General features: G+C 44.9%; 1 protein-coding gene and 1 long non-coding RNA gene across 2 annotated transcripts in view; one reads left to right on the top strand and one right to left on the bottom strand.

Annotated features, from left to right (window-relative positions):
• BRD4 (bromodomain containing 4) overlaps positions 1–15,237 on the bottom strand; it is a 93,984-nt gene extending 78,747 nt beyond the window's left edge. The window contains exons 1-2 of the mRNA XM_072721359.1: positions 15,134–15,237; positions 4,432–4,571 (exon numbers count right to left, since the gene is read on the bottom strand). Of these exons, the coding sequence (XP_072577460.1) occupies positions 4,432–4,547 (116 nt within the window). The 5' untranslated portion in view covers positions 4,548–4,571; positions 15,134–15,237. The remainder of the gene's footprint in view (positions 1–4,431; positions 4,572–15,133) is intronic.
• Positions 15,238–15,350: 113 nt separating this feature from the next.
• On the top strand, positions 15,351–23,101 carry LOC112913145 (uncharacterized). The gene is made up of 3 exons (XR_003233642.2): positions 15,351–15,488; positions 18,480–18,586; positions 21,554–23,101. It is a non-coding gene; the product is annotated as an uncharacterized lncRNA (long non-coding RNA).
• Positions 23,102–24,052: the final 951 nt, after the last annotated feature.

The raw sequence follows: 24,052 nt of genomic DNA, 5'->3' as shown, positions 1-24,052 counted from the left end.
CAGAGAATTTCCTTTAAACAAGAGTCCTCAGGGACGCCTGGGTGGCTCAGCAGTTGAGCATCTGCCTTTGGCCCAGGCCATGATCCTGGAGTCCTGGGATCAAGTCCCACACAACGGGTTCCCTGCATGGAGCCTGCTTCTCCCTCTGCCTAGGTCTCTGCCTTGCTCTGTGTCTTTCATGAATAATAAAATATCTTAAAAAAATAACAAGAGTCCTTAAGTGGGAAATAAGCACTCATGAGCTAGAACTCAATTGCACCCTACAATAAAAGCACCATTTGAGACAGACAGGCTCACCATAATCCTAAGAGATCATCCAGTTCACACCCCTGATTTAACAAGCCTGGGGAATACGGGCTTAAGATGAAGTTTACTCCAGCTTACTGACTGCCCCAAACTCCCTCTTTTGTACTCAGACTTTCACTAGAGTAACAAGGAAAAAAAGGTGAAACCAAATCAAGACAGGTGGAATTTGATTCCACTCATGTGAATTACTCCATGAGACTCCTAAGGAGGGTGGCATTGCATTTAATGACCAGATCCCCACATGAAGAGAGATTTACCCAGCCAGAGTAATGACCCTCCCTCCTCTGACCATCCCCCACCCTGCTGAGTGCCTCTAAGGGAAAGGCGCTTTGCCTGCTGAATGTTCAGTCCAGATCTCCATCCAGGCCTCAGCTGTCCCCACAGGTGGACCAACCAAAATGCGAGCTCTTTTCCTACACTCACAGCTGGAAGATCTCTCTTCCTTCAGGGTGGCTGGCCTATAACTCTCAGGAGGCACTCTCTACCCTGCCCACATTACGGTACCATCCGAACCATCTGCACGTGGCAGATTCTCTCCTTCCACAACTTGCAGAACAGAAGTCAAGAGCATGTGGAGGAGTGCCTGGCTGGCTCAGTTGGAGTGCAACTCTTGACTTTGGGGTTGTAAGTTCAAGCCCCACATTGGGTGTAGAGATTACTTAAAAATAAAATCTTAGGGGTGCCTGGATGGCTCAGTGGTTGAGCATTTGCCTTTGGCTCAGGTCATGATCCTGGGGTCCTGTTACTGAGTTCCAAGTTCCGCATCAGGTCCCAGCAGGAAGCCTGCTTCTCCCTCTGCCTGTGTCTCTGCCTCTTTGTGTCTCTTATGAATAAATAAAATCTTAAAAAAATAAAATTAAATTAAAAAAATAATACAAAATATTGGAAAAAGTTATCTTAAAAAAAGAAAGAGCACGTAGGCTCTGGAGCCAAGCCCTGCCACTTACCAGCTCTGTGCCCTTGTATCCCTCTCCTCAAGTGACTGAGCACTCTGGGCATCAGCTTCCTTTTACAAAATGGAAATGATACTAGTACTAGTACCCAGTTAGTTTCTTTCTTTCTTTTTTTTTTTTAAGATTTTATTTATTTATTCATGAGAGACACAGACAGAGGCAGAGACACAGGCAGAGGGAGAAGCAGGCTCCATGCAAGGGAGCCCAACGTGGGACTTGATCCCGGGTCTCCAGGATCACGCTCTGGGCTGAAGGCGGCGCTAAACTGCTGAGCCACCTGGGCTGTCCAGTTTTCTTAAGACTTAAGGAAAACAGGAGCCTTGCTTAGAAATCTAGCACCTGGGATCCCTGGGTGGCGCAGCGGTTTAGCGCCTGCCTTTGGCCCAGGGCGAGATCTTGGAGACCCAGGATTGAATCCCATGTCGGGCTCCCTGCATGGAGCCTGCTTCTCCCTCTGCCTCTCTCTCTCTCTGTGTGACTATCATAAAAAAAAAAAAAAAAGAAATCTAGCACCTGAGCCATACTAACCACTCAAATATTCACTAAAACAGAGTGCTCATAAACATATACTCAAGCTTCCCCTCTGGGGAAACAGTGGGAAAGAAGAGACCCACACTGCAGCTCTGTACACTAAGGCAGACAAAGACAGCCAGGTGACTCACGTTCTACTTCACCATTTCAAATTAGGCAAGAAGTTAATAGGAAAAAAAAAAACCTGTACGTTCAGAAAATATAGTTCTACCCTTTATGGGATACTTTCCACAAAGAGTCATAGATCAAAAGATAAGCACTGCCTCAAGGTGAACAAAGGGACTGTGGGGATCTGGCAAGCAGAAAGAGCCACAGGCCAGGGAGGGCATTCAGCCCTCTCAAGTACAAGGGAAGGATGCTCAGGGTTCCCAGAGCAAACAGACCTGGAGATGTCCTGAGAGAGGACCCTGAAGACAGGCCACCTAAACTATAGGCTGCATATGTTGCAACTCAAAAGGATTCCAACACTGACAACTAAAAACTGCATTCCTGGGATTACAAAGATGCATGTTATGATTCTGAAATAGATGAACACAAAGGTGGTGTTACTTCCAGACAACTTATCTGTCAGCTCAATTGTTTCCTAGTGTCAAAAGGAAAACAAATGGGGGGGATCCCTGGGTGGCGCAGGGGTTTGGCGCCTGCCTTTGACCCAGGGAGCGATCCTGGAGACCCGGGATCGAGTCCCACGTCGGGCTACCGGTGCATGGAGCCTGCTTCTCCCTCCGCCTATGTCTCTGCCTCCCTCTCTCTCTCTGTATCATTAATTAAAAAAAAAAAAAAAAAAAAAAAGGAAAACAAATGGGGACACCTGGGTGGCTCAGCGGTTGAGCGCCGGGTTGAGCGCCACCGCCTTCAGCCCAGGGCGTGATCCCGGAGACCTGGGATTGAGTCCCACGTCAGGCTCCCAGCATGGAGCCTGCTTCTCCCTCTGCCTGTATCTCTGCCTCTCCTCTCTTGTGTCTCTCATGAATAAATAAAATCTTAAAAAAAAAAAAAAAGGTAATTTTCAATGAAGATTATAAATGAAAACCTACACATGGAAGGAACCACCTTTTATAAAACTCTTCCACATATCCTATCTTGCCTGTATCTCTTAATTACAAAATAGGGGAAACTGCTCAAACAACAAAAAAAAACCATGCCTATACAGTAAGATTGTAATTCAACTGAGCAGAGCAATGGGATTAATAAAGCCAACACCAGTAAATGAAAGGGTGAAATATACATCAGCACGTAACAAGCTTAATCTTTGAACTTCAGAGATTAAGGAGGAGCAAGGGAGTTTTTAATATGCACCATTCTTAGAAGTAACAGGAGTTCTTTTCCATCCTCCATCACATCTCTGCCCCAATTACAGAAGTATGAATTATTCAAGTTTATGGTATTGTGTTTCCTACTCCTTCCACCATAGGGATGTGGGTAGAGAGAGTGCCATCATGCACACACCTGGAGTAGCATGTTCATATTCCTAAGCAAAAACATTATGTTGAAGGATGATACTTTGCCCATTCCACAAATTCTATCTCCCTCATTGTGCAGTTCTAGTGTATGCATGAACGGAGTCCCACAGCAGAGACCAGATACTAAATCACAGCAGGGACCCACAGCCATAACTCTAAGCCTACCTACATCCAACACCACCAAATGACAGGCTGGCTAACAGCCCATTGGGTTACCTTCTGCAATAAAGGTTCCAGGCCAACACCAAATCCTGGAGACAGTTTTACCAACAGTGGCGTCTTCAGTGAACCAAAAACTCCCTTCTTCTGCAGCCAATGAGAGGCCCATTCTGACACTCCTTATCCCCAGGAAGGAAAACAAGCTGGGAAAGAGGGGTGCATTGGGGATCTTGGGCCAGTTTGTGCCATTGGTGACACTCACGCTGACAGCTCTATAAAACCCCTTGGAGGATTTCACAAGGACAATCCAAAATGGGCACTCCACACTGTTCCATGTTATGTATTTGTAAATGTCCGCAAAAACAGGCTGCGTGCAAAAAGAAAAGTCTTCAAAACCACCAAGAGCCTTTTAATTAATATAATGATAAACTTCTCGTTCTCAAAGTAAAATCCAGGAAATTTATTTTAGTACATGCTCCTTAGACGGACTTTACGTTTCCGAGAACCATCTCCCCAACTGTTCAATGTTCAGGCATATACATTTTTTCTGGAGAAAGGACCTATAGCATTCATCACATTCTCAAGGGGACCCTCTGACCTCCCCTCACGTTAAGGGAAGCTCTAGTGAGGAGGAGGGCTGGTCTCATCTTTGGCCACTGGATCCTCAATTATTCGGAGCCCCCAAAGGACTGAATAAATCCAACAGCAAGAACTGTAGGAAAATGATTACTCTAGCAGTCCTTAACACTTGTTTTTGATTATGGAAATCTGAGTAGGCTTTCTGTAATACTAGAGGAATGTCAAGCAGCAGACTTTATAAGAACTTAAGTACAGAAACAGCTTAGCAAATGGCAAAATTACAACTGTAGTTTTCACAGGCATGGACGAAAGATGAACCCAGTCTACTGAAAAGTTCTCCATTACAATTTCATTCATGCAAGCATTTACTGAAATTTATCTACCTGGTTCCTTTTCCAAGTTGTGCCCTGTGCTTCCTCGATGTTATAAACCCATCTTACCCCTGTGCTTCCTCAGGGCTGCTTTTCTGGTCAAACTGAACCCTGTCCTCACTGGTGACCTGAGTCCTCTCATCTCCCTCAAAGAGATTTGGCTTGACTTCTCTCACAGGTCCCATAGCAGCTCCCTCTGTACCCGGTACCTGGTAAAAAAAAAAAAACCCTTTCATTTAATCCTCTACCAAAGGATTTGGAATACATAATCCCTAAGCATCTTCACTTTACCCTTTTCTTGTGTTACTCATCCTGAGCTAATTTTAATTCTGTTTTTTTTTTTTTTTTAAGATTTTATTTATTTATTCATGAGAGACAGAGCGAGAGAGAGGCAGACACAAGCAGAGGGAGAAGCAGGCTCCACGCAGGGGGTCCCATGTGGGACTCGATCCTGGGTCTCCAGGATCAGGCCCTGGGTTGAAGGCGGCGCTAAACCGCTGAGCCACCTGGGCTGCCCTAATTCTGGTTTATGACTTAGTATGGAAAATTAGCTTCCCTTTCAGCCATCCAAAATTTCTTGCTTCCAATTAGGGGGCACACTACTTCTAGTGCAAAAAACAGACTGCTCTGGGCATGTGGATGCCTTAATGGCTGAGGGTCTGCCTTTGGCTCAGGTCATGCAGGGTACTGGGATCCAGTCCCACATGGGACTCCCCATGGGGAGCCTGCTTCTCCCTCGGCCTATGTCTCTGCCTCTCTCATAAATAAAATCTTAAAAAAAAAAAAAAAAAGACTGCTTAACTAAAGTATTCCATCTAGCTGCTGGAGCTACTACTTGACGTGAGCAAGTGGAGGACAGAGATGGGCTACAGATGCCATGTTTGAGGCAAGGTAGTTTGACATTCCCATTCAGCACATGGTAGGTGATGGGCAATGATCCAAGACAGAGTCTCCTACCATCAGCACTACTGGGGAAAACTCAATCTTGACCTTGAGATCAGTATATGAGAGACAGGTAACAAGATCTGATGTCCCTGCTTGAGCCCTTAGATTCAGCTAGCTGTGCCTGAGACACCGACTTCTTATCACATAAGCCAACAGAGTTCCCTTTTGACAGTTTCACGTTTATTATTTGTAAGAGACCCAACCAATAAAATTATTTCCAAAAAAAGAGAAAGAAAGATATCTTAAATAAAAAGTTGGAAGGATGGTTTATGAGAATAAAGGACAGGTAGTTTGCCTCACACACTTGAAGAGACAAAAGGCCCAAATGGAGTCACTTGTGCTAAGCCCCACAGTCACCAAACTGAGACTTAATACCTAATTATAGTTTCAACTTCTCCAAGGAGTGGAATTTTAAACCAGTCAATCTGGAATTACCTGGTCAGCACCAGTGAGGTAATCTGCCCAAAAGACGACAGACCCCAGCCCCTAAAGGAAGGTGACCTTTCCTAAAACAATCTACTCTTTGCTGTTTACAACTTCCTCATCCCCCCCCACCCCGTCCCCAATAAAAATTTTTCATTTTATACAGCTCTTTGGAAATCCTTTCCATTTACTAGGTGAGATGCTGCCCTATTCATGAATCATTGAAAAAAGTCAACTAAGATCTTTAAAATTCACTTGGTTGAACTTTTTTTAATACACACACAACCCTCTTATATACTTGATTTGCCTGTTGCAGACTGACAACCTTCAACACTATATGCTTCAACTCTCCCATCCACTCTACCTCCTACAGAGTGCTTAGCAAGCAGTGGGTACAATCCAAGTCACCTACTTCTAGAAAGCATATGCAGGAGTCACCCTTAGACAAGTGAGGGAGAAACAGATTGTAAAAGGGTTGAAAGAAGAAACTACCATCAAAGTCCCCACAGTTATAAGTGAGTGGTACCTAAAACAATGTTATTTCACACAGTTCTGACAGGACCCACAATTAAGATACAGGTTTTATCACGTACACAGCAATACATAAAATAAAGGTTTATGAAATACTCTTCAGGGATTCCCTGGGTGGCTCAGCAGTTTGGCGCCTGCCTTTGGCCCAGGGCGCAGTCCTGGAGTCCCGGGATCGAGTCCCACATGGGGCTCCTGCCATGGAGCCTGCTTCTCCCTCCTCCTGTGTCTCTGCCTCTCTATCATCAATCAATCAATCAATCAATCTTAAAAAAAAATACTCTTCAATGTGTAACACTCTTTGACATTTCCTTTCTTCCCCTTAAAGACTGCAACCCTTTACTTCACATCATTACCCTCAGTTTGGAAGCGGAAAAAAAAAACATATAAAACAAGAATGACTTTCTTTTAAAATCGAGACTCTGGGGATCCCTGGGTGGCGCAGCGGTTTGGCGCCTGCCTTTGGCCCAGGGCACGATCCTGGAGACTCGGGATCGAATCCCACGTCAGGCTCCCGGTCCATGGAGCCTGCTTCTCCCTCTGGCTGTGTCTCTGCCTCTCTCTCTCTCTCACTGTGTGCCTATCATAAATAAATAAAATAAATTTAAAATAAAATAAAATAAAATAAAATAAAATAAAATAAAATAAAATAAAATAAAATAAAATAAAATAAAATAAAATAAAATAAAATAAAATAAAATAAAATAAAATAAAATAAAATAAAATAAAATAAAATAAAATAAAATAAAATCGAGACTCTGGTCAAAGTTCTCTGGAGCCCAAACTTACTACCCTACTACCCTTTTTTACATATGAGAAACTGAGGCTTGAGAGGGTATGTGACTGGTCCAACGCAAGTACAGTGTGTTCTCATGCAAGCACGTACTGTGTGTACATACATGTACACACACACATAGCGTTGGCACATTCCACACTCCATGCAATTCTCCTGTTTCAACCCTCAGATTAACAATTTGCTCCCACCAAATAAGAGGTTTCCTCAGAAACAACGGAAAAGGGACGCCTGGGTGGCTCAGCGGTTGGGCGCCTGCCTTCGGCCCAGGTTGTAGTCCTGGGATCCAGGATCGAGTCCCACTTCAGGCTCCCTGCATGGAGCCTGCTTCCCCCTCTGCCTGTGTCTCTGCCTCTCTGTCTCTCTCTCTCTCTCTCTGAATAAAATCTTTAAAAAAAAAAAAAAAGGAAAATGTTTCAAGTGTAAAATCCCCAGACTGATCTCACTCTCTTCCTTTTTTTCTTAAAACCCCAAACAGGGACGCCTGGGTGGCTCAGCCGCTGAGCATCTGCCTTCGGCTGTGAGCCTGGAGTCCCGGGATCCAGTCCTGCATTGGGCTCCCTGCAAGGAGCCTGCTTCTCCCTCTGCCTGTGTCTCTGCCTCTCTGTATGTCTCTCATGAACAAATAAAAATCTTAAACAAAACAAAACAAAACCACAAAACAATCTCAAAGGCCAATTTGCCCATAGAATGTGTATATGTTATTGCATGGCGTAGGACAAGTGGGGACATTGGCCACACACAAGGGCATAGGAATTACTAATTCCTGTTTCTGGAAATTGCATAATACAAAGCCCAACACCTCTTTCTCTGGCACTGCTTCCACAATGTGTCAGTGCCTCTTAACAGCTACAAGGAACAAATAAGAACTTTCAGCATTAAATGCAACCAAGACAAGGAAGGTGACCAATGCAGAGTAGGGTCTGGACAGCTTTTCTCAAAGCCCTTCAGGCAGAGCAAAGCAAGCACTCCCTTCAGACCCCACTCAGTACAACTACATTACAGACTTGAGCCCTCCCTCCCCTCCCTCCACCTTCTGACCACCTGCCAATGCTCAAGTATACAGATCCCACTTTACAGATATGGAAACTGAGGTTTAGAGAAATTATGTAAATCAAGTTAGGTCAAGAGCAGAAGTGGGTAGGGCTGGGACTGAACCGTGACAGTGGACTCCACAGTTCTCCCTCTCCAGTGAAACAGCTCCAACCAAGCCTACTCTCCACAGCCCAAAGACCTAGTATTCCGACATCGGGCAGAAGAAGCCAATAGTTGTCAAGGAAAAAAAAAAAAAATCACAGAAAAATAGCCTATACTTAGGATGAACTAAAAAAAGTCTAGGTATGTCACAGATCAAAAAGAATAAATGGCATATACGTTGAAGCACTCTTAATTTGCAGTTAAATGCTTAGCTTTGGCTGATATCTGAAAAAAAAAATTTCTCTAATTGAATTTAACACAACAAAACAACCTATATGACACTGGATCTTGATAGTCCCTAGTAATGGTGACTGACATCAACTTGTAAGCCTGGTCAACAAGGCCCAAAGTCTAATCATTAGCAGGACCTCAGTCTCCCAACCAGGAAAGTGGAGTTATCCCATCCAGGTGACTGCCTCTCTTGCAGGGAAAGGCTGACTTGTGACCCAAACCTTCCTGGAGACCAGAATCCTGCCATGCTCAGATGTCAACACAATTCAAATTAGGGCCAAAAGAGGCAAAGAAGATAGGGAGAGATGCTGTGCTTGTAACTCTAGAAAAACTTTGCCCAACTGGCACCCTAACCATCGCCTTTTACTCAGATAACCAAGTTTTAATGAAATAGAAAACTTCCATTTTAGGCCCAAAAATACACCAGGTCACCTTTCCCTGCTAGATCATTTCCCCAAACTCTGCAGCCAACATCCCAGAGTGGATGTTCCCAGAGCCACTGAATTTTCCCTGATCCTATTACCATAATTTTTAATCTCGGTATCAGATAAAAACAAATCCTCACTTAAAAAAAAACAACAACACCCTAATCCCCACTTTAAATCACTCCCTCCATTGGTCTCCATGCACCATTCACTTGGAAGGAACACACAACATGGGGGGGGGGGGGGTTCTAGAAGGCACCTGGTTGACCTTGGTGTTACCTGGTGACATGATTTCTAGGAGTACCAGCTGATGCAGCTTCCCGGCCTTCAGGAGCTCTACTCTCATACCTAGCTACCTCTTCCCACTTCAATTCTTTACCCTGGGCAATGACAGCAATTAAGTAGCTAACCTTGAGAGGGTATTGCCTCATTTTGCCCTCAGCTGGAAAAAAAAGTAAAGAAAAGAAAAGAAATTTGTGGGAGATTGAAAGACAGGCTGAAAGCCACAAAGGTGGCAGCAGGGCCAAGACTCAAACTGGAGTCTGTCTCACACTGGTAGTATTAGTCTTTGGAGAGGATTAGATGCCAGGGGGCTGCATGAGCCCTCCCCAGAGCATTCAGATAACACTGGGCTCCTATCACAGGATCAGGAATTCTGAGACTTGATTTCAGGAAACAAAGTTCAACTATGGCAGGATAGAGTATAGAGAGGTCAAAGAGCAAGATGTCGAGACACATTTGCTTCTCAGAAGCCCTCAGAACAAACTCAAGAGGACATTTTGTTTTTACCCAATTGCTTTTTATGGGGGCAAAAATGTTAAAAGAAAAACCCTCACTCTTACAAACAACACTATCAACTATAACTGGAGAAATGGACATTCTTGGAACTTTTCTGGAAAACTAATTTATCAAGGTTTAAAAAATGCACACCCTCTGATCTAGTGATTCCCTCTCTAAACATGAAAAAAGAACACTTGATGGGGACCCCTGGGTGGCTCAGTGGTTTAGCGTCCGCCTTAGGCCCAGGGCGTGATCCTGGAGACCTGGGATCGAGTACCCACCCCACGTCAGGCTCCCTGCAGAGAGCCCGATTCTCCCTCTGTCTGTGTCTCTGCCTCTCTGTCTCTCATGAATAAATAAAATCTTAAAAAAAGAACTTGAAAATTGTGTCCAAAAATAGAATTATAGCACATTCATATGGTAGAATATTAGGCAACTATTTTTTTTTTAATTTTTATTTATTTATGATAGTCACGCAGAGAGAGAGAGAGGCAGAGACACAGGCAGAGAGAGAAGCAGGCTCCATGCACCGGGAGCCCGACGTGGGATTCGATCCTGGGTCTCCAGGATCGCGCCCTGGGCCAAAGGCAGGCGCTAAACCGCTGCGCCACCCAGGGATCCCTAGGCAACTATTTAAATAGGGCATCTTGGAAGTGTTCACAATGCAGGATTTTTTTTTAAAGAGTATAATCTAATTTTGTTACTCATAAATAGAAAAAAATGGAACACGAATGAGATTAAGGGATAGTTTTTGACACTTCACATTACGTTAACATTGTTATTTTTCAAATTATTTCAAATGACCATGAACTGCTTTAGCTTAAAGGAGAGAGAGAAAAAAAAAAAGACCCTTACAGTCTCATTTTCAAATGATGGTGGACCAATCAGTGCTATTCCCCTTCAGGGATCAGTCAAGAATGGGACAGATGGCTGTTTGCCCTAACTTTGACACTGGACTTCATCTATTTCTTTAGAAATGGGATATATCCCATGATTTAAACTGGGACGTGTGGGTGCAGTTTAATGAGTTGTAGCCTGCTTAAACTAAAAAAGAAAATTAAAGGTTTTAATAATAGCCCTTTACAACAGCAAAAGTTTGTGGAGTGCATATTCCAGAAAGGTTTCTGTGCATTACCAGCATTTCAGACCGTTCTCTAGGAATGTACAATTTTTAAAAAATAAGCTGGGATCAAATCACACAGACTGCACTACAGGCAACATACTGGCATCCTTGCACTTCCATTTCCTCATTTTTTAAAATGGGTACACCCACAGCTCAGCAAGCTTTTCTTTTAACCCCTTGTGAAAGCACCAGAAATCAAGGCACTTAAAAAGTCATTGCACATCCTCAAATAGCTACCTACCAAGACCCAGCAATTCCACTGAATATCTATCTACTCACGAGTAAATGTCTGTACAAAAAAACTTGTACGTGAATGTTCACAGTGGCCAAAGTGGAAACACCCCAAATATCCACCAACCAATGAATGGATAAATAAAATGTGTAATGTGTTCACATAATGGAATATCATTCAGTCATAAAAAGAATGAAGTACTGATTCATACTATAGCAAAAACCTTGAAAACATACTGAAAGAGATCAGATATAAAAAGCTATATATTGCATAATTCCTGAAATACCCAGAAGAGACAAATTTATAGTGACAGAGAATAGATTGGTGGTTGCCAGGCCTTGTGGGGGGCGGGGGGGTACAGAGAGTGGCTATAAAGGGGTTTATTTTTGTATGAATGAATGTAAATGTCCTAACATTGGTTGTGGTGATGACTGCACAACTCTGAATATACTACAAACTACTAAATTATACACTTTAAACTGGGGAACTGCATTGTGTGTGAATTCTATCTTGATAAAGCTGTTACTTCTTTAAAGAAGAATATTTGAGGAAACACCTGAGTGGCTCAGTTAAGCGTCCGTCCAACTTCAGCTCAGGTCATACATGATCTCATGGTTCTGGGATCAAGCCCTGCCATCAGACTCCTTCCTAAGTGGGGAATCTAGTCTACATGTCCCTCTCCCTCTCACCTTCACTCATTCTCTCAAATAAAATCTTAAATATATATATATATATATATATATATATTTTATTTTAACAGTGTAATGCCCAAGTTATACACAATTTGTATTCAGTACATATTTGGAAATGGATATGTTAGTAAAGAACAAACTCATCAAAGAAAAGTCACATGCAAATACCTTTTTTATCTTCCTTTTGCACATAGTTAAAAGCTCGGGTACTAATCGCTGAAACTGGGCAATCACATACACACAAAACCCGAGTATTAAAAAGAAAACGCTCAATGCTAAAAAAAAAAGTTTTTATTGACAAGATTAGATTCACATTTAGAAGTGCTGCCCATACATGTTTATTACCCACTTCATCTCCCTCTTAAAATACTTTTCTCAGGCCAGTATTGAACCATAGCCCAAACCCACTCACCACATTTCAAACTAAGTGGGAAATGTACAGTAGACAGTGCACAGAAGCAACTGCATGCCACATTGCCAGGACTATAAATAAGTTCACTCCAATTTCTGGACTTTAGCATCCTAGTTAAAATTCACATTACTTGTAAATCACTACAAACCAATTATGTGCCTTCCTAACAATTTAAGGGGAATTATTTGCATTTGGTATTAGGGACATGCCAAATTCCTCCTGTACAATTATCTCTCCAGTTTGTTCACTCAAAGAATATTTAAGGTACTCTTCTGGGATGTAACAATTAAAATAGGCAAAACCAAGCAAACATAATCCCGCCTGCATGGAACTTACATTCCATTAAAACAAACAAAAAAATTAAAATATTATTTTTTACAAACTCATGACTTATGAATTTAAAATGAACTGTCAGCACCTGCAAAGAATCCCATTTCTCACTTTGCAAACATGCAATCTTTGCTAAACACCAGAAGTCACAAAGACTTATGAAATATTAGTAGCAGTTTCCAATGGCAAACTTTTCTTTCCTTTTTATACACTTCCCAGGAACATGAAGACAAACATGATCTACAAGTTTATTAAGAATCAGAAATGAAATACTTTACAACTGTGACAGATGACAGTGGGTTGTCAAAAGATTTAACAGCCCAGAATCTGCAAATCATTGAAGTACCAAATGGTTTTGCTTTAAATTAAGAACAAGGACTCCAACCTCCTTCCAAATCCGTAAATCTCAAGTCATTCAATAACCTGAATTGTGTAACAGAAAAATATCGCATCCTCCCAACCTCCAAGAACAAAAGTGCAATTTAGTACAAAGATCACAACAACTGGCTCAAAAAGGTAACTTTTGGAAACAAAGTCTAAATTCCTTTAAGCAATTCAATAATTTAGTGGAAATTTTACAAAGTGGCCAATAATTATCTTGCAATTCTTTGGTAATTTTTTTTCTACCACCATCCAAACTAAGGGGAAGCTAGCCATACTGACACCCTAAACAGCCAACCTATCCTTAAAATATAGCCACTTTCAAGTTCCAACTTTTCTTTGGTGGCAGAGCTCCGTATCTTTAACAAATTAGCTGGGGCTGAATTCTATCTAAAAACACACAGGTGGGCTCATCTTCCAGTTAAGACCAAAGTAAAGTGATCTTATTAAGAGATTTACTCCACAGCTTGAGCCCGTAGATACTGTTTTCTACTAAAGACAGAAGTATGGTGGATAACTGGGGAGAAATGCATTTTGTTTCAGGTCATGCTCTTCCTTCTATAGTCAACAGAAACCGTCTGAGAGGTTTATCTTCCCCAGGTTGAAGTTTTGGGGGAAAACCGGTTGGTTATCTATTACACCTTGAAAATAGATAATCCCCATCCAAATTAAACCAAAAAGAATGCTTTATTAAATTACTGGCAAGGTCATAAAACAGATTTTACCATCCAAAGTCTACCTGATATTGAAAACACATTCATAAATCCTGCCGAGTATCGCTTTCTTTACCACTTCCAAACTACAAATTCTAAGGACTCACAACTTAAGGAACTTGACAGCCCCATTCATAAAAATATCCCAACCATGATTACAGCACGAAAGAGCCACTGGCTTAGAGGTACACTGAGACTCGCTCTCTGTAAACACAGACAAGTAGAGCCGTCTCAGAGGGAAGCAAAAACACGTCAATTCTCACGAAACACAAACTCCAAGAGGTCACTTCTTGCATCCAACACACATATAAATGAACCCAAAGACCAGGGCCATAAACCCCACCAGGTTGCAGAAACATTAAATGAGTAAACAAATGAGAATAACATTTCAAAAAAAAAAAAAAAAAACCACAGCGCGTGGTCTTCAGTATATATGGGAGGTCAGCCACTCAGCCAAAGCACATGACTCATCCACGGGCCTGAATATAAGTATTCACACTGTCCACTACACCAAAGTGGGATTTCCCATTTTCGTCCAAGGCCGGGCCTTGGGGGCAGCTCGGTTGGGTAAAGTTGTGCTGTTTCCGTGGGGAGGGGGGGGGGAGAAGGGGGGGTGTCATTTTATTTCGCTGAATCACAACTCCCCCACATCCCCACCCCAAACCACCACCCCGCACAACACCGCGAACAGACGAGGCCGTGGCAAGGACGCCAGCGAGCACCGACCCAGCAAAACAAAGCGCCCGGCGCAGGGCTGCCAGGTTGGGAGTGGGTGGGTACAGGGGGTCAGATTCGCCCCCACACAGCACCGCTCCCACCCCCGGGAGTGTCTCCGGGCAGGCGTGCGGCGGCAGCCTCCTCCCTCCGCCCGGGGACCAGCCCCATTCTCCGCAGAGCTCCGGGGACGGCCGGGAAGGCGAGGAAATGGGGGCGGGGGCGCGCTGCCCCAATCCGGGCAGGACGACCCAGGCGCGGGGGGGGGGGGGCGCGCGCTAAGCCCAGCCCACGTGAGCGTCTGGGCCGGGGCCGAGCCAGCCCCCGGGACCGCGGTCGGGGACAGCGGCGCCCGCGGCCACCACGCCGGGCCCGGACTTACCGGGGCCGGGCGCGCCGCGAGCCCCGCGGCGGCCGCTTCCTCCTCCTCCTCCTCCTCACTTGACAAAATGGCGGCGGCAGGAAGTGCCGGGCGCCTCGGCCCGCCCCCCGCCCGCCCCCGGCCACCCGCCCCGCCGCGGCGCCCGCGCCCCCCGCCCGCGCCCCCGCCCCGCCGGCCAGCCCGAGCCGGGGAGCGGCGGCGCCAACCGCCGGGCACCCGCGAGCGCCCCGGCCGCTCCGACGCCAACGGCGCAGGCCGCCCCGGCCCGGCGCAAACGGCACGGCGCGCGGACGCGGGAGGCCCGCAGGCCCGAGCCCGCGTCGCCCCGGCCTCCCCGCCCCCGCGCCGCGCCGATGGCGTAGGTGCTGGCGCACCGGCCCCATTACGCAATGCAGGTTACGCGGGCCGCGCCGCGGGCCCCCGCCGGCCGCCCCGCGCCGCCCGCCGCCCCGAAGGGCACTGGTCCTCACCTGAGACGCTAGGCCGCACGCCACCCCCGCCGGCCGCCGGCCGCCGCCGCCGCCCCCTCCTCTCCGGGCTGCCTGCGCGGCGCCGGGGCCCGCCCGCCGCGCCCGCCGCTCCGCCGCGCTCACAGGCCCCGCTCGCCTGCGGGCACTGCCGGCAGCCGCCGCCGCCGCAGCCACCGCTTCGGCTCCTCGGCTGCGGGAGAGCAGAACAAACAGCCCTGCCGCCGCCGCCGCCGCCGCCAGCGCACTGACGTCACCGCGTACGCTGCGCGCGCGGCCCCGCGCCGCCGCCCGGCGTGCGCGCCCCGCGACCGCGCCCGGCGCCAGCGAGCTGCGGAGAGCTGCTCGCCGGCGTGAGGTGAGTGGGGGAAGCCCTGGGCGCCGGAGAGGTCGCCGAGACCGGGCCGGCCCAGGTCGGGGTGCCTGCGGACGGCGGGGCGTGACCCCGCGGGCCACGGGAGAGGCCGGAGGGGAGACGTTCGGCGGGAGGCTGGGACGGGGGGGAGCGTCCAGGATTTAAGAAGGGTCCGCTGTGAGACCCGCAGCGAGAGGGAGGAAGGCGACGAGCGACGGCAGAGGCGAGCCCCCCAGGTGGGCAGGTGGCGGGGTGCGGCGGGAGGCGGGGACGCTGCGGCCGGCGAGCCGCGCTGGGGCGCCTGGCGGGGGCGGGCGCGGGCGCGGGGGCGGGGGCGGCGGGGCGCGGGCCGCGGCGGCGTCTGTCTCAGCCCGCCTGCTGCTGGGAGGCGGCGGCTGCAGGTGCTGGGCCGCGAGTCTGCGAGACACGGCCGGGGCCGGCGGGGGGGGCGTTAAGGCTCAGGTCGCTGGCAGTTTATTTTTTATTTTTTTAAACATTTATTTATTCACGAGAGACACAGAGACCCAGGCAGAGGGAGAAGCAGGCTCCGTGCAGGGAGTCCCATGTGGGACTCGATCCCGGGTCTCCAGGATCAAGCCCCGGGCTGAAGGCGGCGCTAAACCGCTGAGCCACCCGGGCTGCCCCTCGCTTGCAGTTTAAAATGAGGATTCTGGGCGCCTGGCTGGGTCAGGGGGGAAGACCTCGTGACTCTGGATCGCAGGGTCGTGGGTTCGAGCCCTGTGTTGAGCCGAGAGCTTACTTTAAAAAAAAAGATTTTTTTTTTAATTAAAAAAGGATTCCGTTAGATGTTTCAAACGGGGAAACAAAATTTTATTTTCCTTTTCTCTCTTATCTTCACTCTTTTAGCACTTTTATTTATTTGCTTTAAAGATTTGGGGCAGGGATCCCTGGGTGGCGCAGCGGTTTGGCGCCTGCCTTTGGCCTAGGGCGCGATCCTGGAGACCCGGGATCGAATCCCACGTCGGGCTCCCGGTGCATGGAGCCTGCTTCTCCCTCTGCCTGTGTCTCTGCCTCTCTCTCTCTCTCTCTCTCTGTGTGACTATCATAAATAATAAATTTGAAAAAAGAAAAGAAATTTAAACGTTAAAAAAAAAAGATTAAAAAAATAATAAAAATAAAGATTTGGGGCAGCCCGGGTGGCTCGGCGGTTTAGCGCCGCTTTCAGCCCAGGGCGTGATCCTGGAGTCACGGGATCGAGTCCCACGTCGGGCTCCCTGCAGGGAGCCTGCTTCTCCCTCTGCTTGTGTCCCTGCCTCTCTCTCTGTGTCTCTCATGAACAAATAAATAAAATCTTTTTTAAAACATAAAGATTTTATTTATTTTGAGAGCGAGCGAGAGAACATGAGCAGGAGGAGGCGCGCAGAGAAACGGAGAAGGAGAATCCCAAGCTGATGCCCCACCCAGCCCAGAGCCCCCATGCAGGGCTCTATCTCACAACCCTAAGACAAAATCAGAAGTCCCATTCTCAACCACCAGAGCCACCCAAAACCCCCACTTTTAGTACTTTTAGCCCCATCTTTTAGAAATCACAAATTCAGTTCCTCTAAAAAGTCTAGGTTATTTTTAAAAGTCCCCAATGGCCCCTTCTTCCAAAATATATCACTACACTCGGATAGTAGTCAAATAGTTTTGTCTGTATCATGGTATTTGCTCAGGCTTGAAAGGCAATCATAAATCACTGATGGGTCCTGGGCAAAGTAAAGACTTAAGTTTATCTGTTATTTTAGCAAAGCATGAGATAACAAGTGCGAGAAATAAAGGAAGTGATTGTAATTGGTTCATTAATCAACTTCCTTCTAATTGTGTATTACAGAATATTAGGATTTCTGAATATCTTCTGGTTTCTTATTTTGCATACTCAACAATTTGTGGAAGATGATCAGAAATGGAAAAAGAATAGAAAAGTACACAGGGCTATGTAAATATGGAATAACAATTTTTTTCTTTTTTAAGGAAACCAGAATATATCCATTTTAAGTTGTCCTTCCCATGTTTGTCTTTTTGTATTATATACTTAATTTATTGTTGTTGCTGATAATATTTTTGGAAGTAATTTGGAGCTGCCAGTTTGCAAGTTGTTTTACTTGAATCACATTTCATTTAAACAAAACTAACATCCAACTTGATTTACTGGCCCCAAGTGCAGGGCTTTCAGCTATTACTAGAAGTCAAATCCAACCTGAAGAGAATATGCAAAAAAACAAAAAACAAAAAAAAAAGAGAATATGCAAACTGTAAAGGCAGTTCCAAAAGCTGTTTCCAAAAATCTTTTAGGACAACAATGTCCTGTTCTTCTTGTCTTCCGTAGTGCAGACCCTAACTCCTTACAGCTTAAACTCAGAAAATGTTTATCCCATTGAATCAGTTTCATAAAAAGTCTTGGGTTTTTTTTGTTTGTTTTTGTTTTAAAGATTTTATTTATTTATTCATGAGAGACACAGAAGAGGCAGAGACACAGGCAGAGGGAGAAGCAGGCTCCCTGCAGGGAGCCCGACGTGGGACTCGATCCCGGGACTCCAGGATCACTCCCTGGGCAGGCGCTAAACCACTGAGCCACCAGGCTGCCCAAAGATGTCAAGGACCCAGGGATCCCCGAGATCAATAAAAATATTAAGGAATGAGACATAAGTACATACTAATTTTCTGAATGGCTTTAAATATGCGTTATTTGAGGGATCCCTGGGTGGCTCAGCACTTTATCGTCTGTCTTTGGCCCAGGGCCTGATCCTGGAGTCCAGGGATCGAGTTCCTCATGCGGCTCCTTGCATGGAGCCTGATTCTCCCTCTGCCTGTCTGTCTGTCTCTCTCTCTCTCTCCCTGCCCCCTGTCTCTCATGAATAAAATATTAAAAACAAATAAATAAAGATGCATTACTCATTGTAAATAATACATGAAACCATTCTAACTGAACAATACAAAAGAATACAGAGGTAAAATAAAGTATCCCTCTTATCTCTTCCCCTCTTTTCCCAGAGTAACCAATGCTGTCACTTCAATGTGTTTTAGACCTATGCCGTCTGGTAGGACCACACGTGGCTACTGAGTGCTTGAAATGTAGCTGGCCCAAATTGAGATGTGCTGTAAGTGTAAAATACACATTACATTTCAAAGATTTAATAGGAAAAAACGTAAAATATCGTAATTTTTTTGTATTGATCACATGTTGAAATAATGTTTTGTATATTGGGTTAAATAAAATATATTATTAAATTTAATTTTGCCTGTTTTTTTCCTTTTAATGTAGACTACTAGAAAATATAAAATCACATATACAGCTTGCAACATATTTCTATTGAACGGTACTGGTCTGGATTTTTTTTTAATTGTTTTATTTTTTATTATTTTTTAAAGATTTTATTTATTTATTCATCAGAGAGACACACACACAGGCAGAGACATAGGCAGAGGGGGAAGCAGGCTCCATACAGAAAGCCTGATGTGAGACTCAATCCTGGGTCTCCAGGATCACACCCTGGGCTGCAGGCGGCGCTAAACCACTGCACCACTGGGGCTGCCCTGGATTTTTTTTTTTTTTTTTTTTAATTTGTGACAACATTTTATTTATTTTTTTACCTAAGCTCTATGGCAACATGGGTCTTAAACTCACAACCCCAAGATCAAAAGTTGTATGCTCTACCAACTGAGCCAGCCAAAGGTCTCTTGGTCTTTTTTTTTTTTTTTTTTTTTTTAAGTGTAGTTGACACACAATGTTATATTAGTTTCAGGTGTACAACATAATGATTCCACAACTCTATACACTGTCTAGATTTTTCTATGCATCAATATGTATCCATAGAAATAGTTGTTATAAAACAAAAGAAATCATTCTGTGCTTGTTAATTTGTAGCATTCTTTTTTTCATTTAATACATCTTAGAAGAGGGCGGGTGGCAGCCTGGGTGGCTCAGCGGTTTAATGCCTGCCTTCAGCCCAGGGTATGATCCTGGAGTCCTGGGATCAAGTCCCACCACCGGCTCCCTGCATGGAGCCTGCTTCTCCTGCCTGTGTCTCTGCCTCTTTCTCTCTCCCTGTGTCTCTCAAGAATAAATAAATAAAATCTTAAAAAAAAAATACATCTTAGAAGGCATTCTACATGAGCTCTGCTAGTAGGAAGATAACTCCAAATGACGTACAGTATGTTATCTGGTAGGAGTAGCTCATAATTTACTTAACCATTCCCCTCTAGTGAACATTTAATACATTTCTAGTTTTTCTATCATTAATAGTATTACAATGGACAGCCTATACATTTACCATTTTCCTTTCATACTTGCCAGCATTTTTCCAGGTTAAAAACATCTGGGGCACCTGGCTGGCTCAGTGGGTGAAGCATGCAACTCTTAATCTCAGGATTGTGGGTTCACACACACATGGGAGGGGGTAGAGATCACTTTTTTAAAAATCTTTTTAAAAATTAGTGTTTTCTTAAAAGCAAAGATAAATTTATAAAAGATGAGTTTTGGAAAAGCTGGAGGTGTTTGATTTGTTATGGCTTGAATCCATGCTCACTTTGGTTTTTTTTTTAAAGATTTTATTTGTATATATTTACTTAAAATTTTTAAAAATTTTATTTATTAATGAGAGACACAGAAGCAGAGACCTAGGCAGAGGGAGAAGCAGGCTCCTCGTAGGAGCCTGATGCAGGACTCGATCCCGGATTCCAGGATCACGACCTGAGCTGAAGGCAGCCACCCAACCGCTGAGCAACCCAGGTGTTCCCCCCCCCCCCAAAAAAAGAAATCTTTAAAAAAATAAATAAAATGATTGAATCAAATGATGAGCAGTAGATGAGCACTCCCACTACTATTCTTTGACCTCCAGATTCCTTCTGGAGCAGTTTTATTCTATGTGCAACATCTGCATTTTCTTTCCACTTTCAAACTTTTCTTTAATCACTTTTTTTTTTTTTAATTGCAATTACATGGCTCTTCACACTAGGTCTTCCAGTATCATTATTTTGAGTGTGATAGTGAATGATGTTTGTTAAGCCCTCCAAAACCAAAAAACACAGCAAAATACAAATGAACACAATAGCAGAGACTAAAAATTACCCTTAGGACTATCCTGCACCTGTTTGTGGTTGCCAGAATTGCAGTATTCTACTCTGAAGCTTATTTTTGTTTCCAACTAGTTTATGAGTTAAAACCTGGCAAGCATAATGGTGCATGTCATTACACATTTGTCATAACTCAGAACAAGGGCGCCTGTGTAGCTCAGTTGGTTAAGCATCTGCCTTGGGCTCAGATCGTGATCCCAGGGTCCTGGAATTGAACCCCACATGAGGCTCCATGCTCAGCAGGGAGCCTGCTTCTCCTTCTCCCTCTGCCCCACCCATGCTCACTCTCTCAAATAAATAAATAAAATCTTAAAAAACCAACCCATAGAATATAAAACACAAAGAGTGAGCCCTAACTTAAACTATAGGCTTTAGTTAATAATCACATATCCATGTTGGCTTATCAACTGTAACAAATGTACTGCACTATGCATACTAATAATGGGGGAAGTGGATAGGGGAAGTAAGGGAGTATATGGGAACTCTGTACTTTCCAGTCAATTTAAACATAAATCTAAAACTGCTAAAAACAAAAGAATTAACAAAAAATGCAAGCAGGATAGCTTATTATGGTCAGGAAGTTTCCATTTTCTACACTTGAGAGTCTAGAGCAGGGATCAGCAAACTAATGCCTGTGGGACAAATCTAGACTGCTCTCTATATATGTACAGTCTTCCAGCAAAGAGTGGTATGTATGGCATAAATAATTTATTACATATTCATATAATACATATATATTTATATATAAATAATAACTAATATAAATAAATATATACAGGGGCACCTGGGTGGCTCAGTGGTTGAGCATCTGCCTCTGGCTCAGGTTGTAATCCCAGGGTCCTGGGACGGAGTCCTGCAACAGGCTCCTAAAAGGAGCCTGCTTCTCCCTCTGCCTCTGCCTCTGTCTCTGCCTCTCTCTCTCTCTCTCTCTCTCTCATGAATAAATAAACAAATCTTTAAAAAAAGAATTTTTTTTTTTTTTTTTGGTTCAGTCATTTAGAAAACAGTTTAGCCTTATCTGGTGAAGTTGAAGCTGTGCATACTCTGGTCCACTAGTTCCAGTCCCTTGGAAACGTGCTGATCTGCTGTAGAAGGTTCAGAACAGCTCTGCTCAGAAGATCCCACCCTGAAGACAAGCCAAATGTTCCCCCACAGCAAGATGGATGGATTGTAATATAATGAAAATGAACTAACCACAACCACATGGGACAACATGGATGAATTTTGCAAACTGGAATCAAAGAAGCAAGGCCTATGAGCATATATGACAATTCCATTGCTATGTTGATTTTTAAAACAAAAATAGACTGAAGTTTTTAGGGAAATGAAACAATAAAAACAATCACCAGTGGTTGCCTGAGAGGGTGACCAGGAAGGGATGAGGGGGTGGGTGGGCAGGGCTACTATTTTAATATGGTTCAAGGGCAGCCCAGGTGGCTTAAGGATTTAGTGCTGCCTTCAGTCCAGGGCCTGATTCTGGAGTCCCAGGAATGAGTCCCACATCAGGATCCCTTTGTGGAGCCTGCTTCTCCCTCTGCCTGTGTCTCTGCCTCTCTCTCATGAATAAATAAAGTCTTTAAGAAAAATTAATGTGATTCAAAACAAAACAAAAAAAAACAGCATATCTGGGCAGCCCGGGTGGCTCAGCAGTTTAGCACCGCCTTCAGCCCAGGGCGTGATCCTGGAGACCCTGGATGGAGTCCCACATCGGGCTCCCTGCATGGAGCCTGCTTCTCCTTCTGCCTGTGTCTCTGCCTCTCTCTGTGTGTCTCTCATGAATAAATAAAATCTTAAAAAAAAAAAAAAAAAGACACAGGTATTCCAAAGTTTGGAGGCTGCTAAAAGTGTTGCTGGTCAAATTTTGATCATCAGCCCCTGACAGTTCCAAGAGTTCAAGGTCTTGTAGAATCATGGCATCAGAATGAGTGGCAGCGAGCCAAGTGAGGCTGCTCCAGCTGCTAAAAACACTGTCTTTGATATTTGCTGAGTAAGGAAGTTTTCTTGCCTTGACCAATTTTCTCCATAGTTGAAAACAGGCTATTGTGGGGGAAAGATGCCTGATAAAATTTACTTTAGCAGGGACTCCCTGGGTAGGCCTGTTGTTTTTCTTTTAAGATTATTTATTCATTCGTTCATTCTGAAGAGACAGAGACAGAGAGGCGGAAACAGGCAGATGGAGAAGCAGGCTCCTCAAGGAGAGCCCCATATGGGACTTGATCCCGGGACTCTGGGACCATACCCTGAGCTGAAGGCAAACGCTCAACTACTGAGCCACCCAGGTGTCCCTGAGTAGGCCTGTTTTAAAGCTTTGTATGAGGGCAGCCCAGGTGGCTCAGCGGTTTAGTGCCGCCTTCAGCCCAGGGCCTATTCCTGGAGACCTGGGATTGAGTCCCATGTTGGGCTCCCTGTATGGAGCCTACTTCTCCCGCCACCTGTGTCTCTGCTTTTCTCTCTGTGTCTCTCATTAATAAATAAAATCTTTTTTTTAATAAATAAAATCTTTAAAAAAATAAAAATAAAGCTTTGTATGAATAACCTCAGCAGTGTAAGTACATGTTGTTCCTTTCATCTTCAAGAGAAATGGGCTGATGAAGCAGACACTTGGAATCTAATAGAAGAGCATCTAGGGGCACCTGGGTGGCTCACTCAATTGGGTGTCTGCCTTCAGCTTGGGTCATGATTGCAGGGTCCTGGGTTTGAGCCCTGAGTCAGGTTCCCGCTCAGTGGGGAGCCTGCACTCTCTCTCTCACACATTCTCTCTCAAATAAATAAAATCTTAAAAAAAAAAAAAAAAGCATCTTTGGGACACCTGGGTGGCTCAGTCAGTTAAGCATCTGTCTTAAGCTCAGGTAATGATCCCAGGGTCCTGGGATCAAGCCTCATGTTGAGATCCTTGCAGTGGGGAATCTGCTTCTCCCTCTCCTGCTGTGCTTCCCCCTGCTTGTGCTCATGTTCTCTGTCTCTGTCTCTGTCTCTCTCTCTCTGTCAAATGAATGAATGAAATCTAAAAAAAAAAAAAAAAAAAAAAAAAAAAAAAGCTATATCTGGAATTGTATTATGTGATAGGCAATTTTCAAAGATGGTCCCCAGTGATTCTCCACCTTCTGATAGTCACACCCTTTTGTGATCTCTTTTTGAGAGTAGACTCGACCTAGCGATTTGCTGGTAATGAAGAGATTCTGTCAAAAGTGGTGGAATGTCACTTTCATGATCAGGTTACAGAAGACTGACTTTCATCTAGCTGGACTCTCTTTTGCCTTTTCAGCTTGCACACTTTTAAGATTTTATTTATTCGAGAGAGAGAGAGAGAGGCAGAGACATAGGCAGATGGAGAAGTAGGCTCCATGCAGGGAGCCTGATGTGGGACTTGATCCCAGGTCTCCAGGATCATGGCCCAGGGTGAAGGCGGTGCTAAACCGCTGAGCCACCTGGGCTGCCCTCAGCTTGCACACTTTGATGCAGCAAGCTGTCAGGTATGAGAGGCCCATGTG

Source organism: Vulpes vulpes, chromosome 9, assembly GCF_048418805.1.
Source record: "Vulpes vulpes isolate BD-2025 chromosome 9, VulVul3, whole genome shotgun sequence".
Taxonomy (NCBI): domain Eukaryota; kingdom Metazoa; phylum Chordata; class Mammalia; order Carnivora; family Canidae; genus Vulpes; species Vulpes vulpes.
This window is presented reverse-complemented; position numbering and strand designations above follow the sequence as displayed.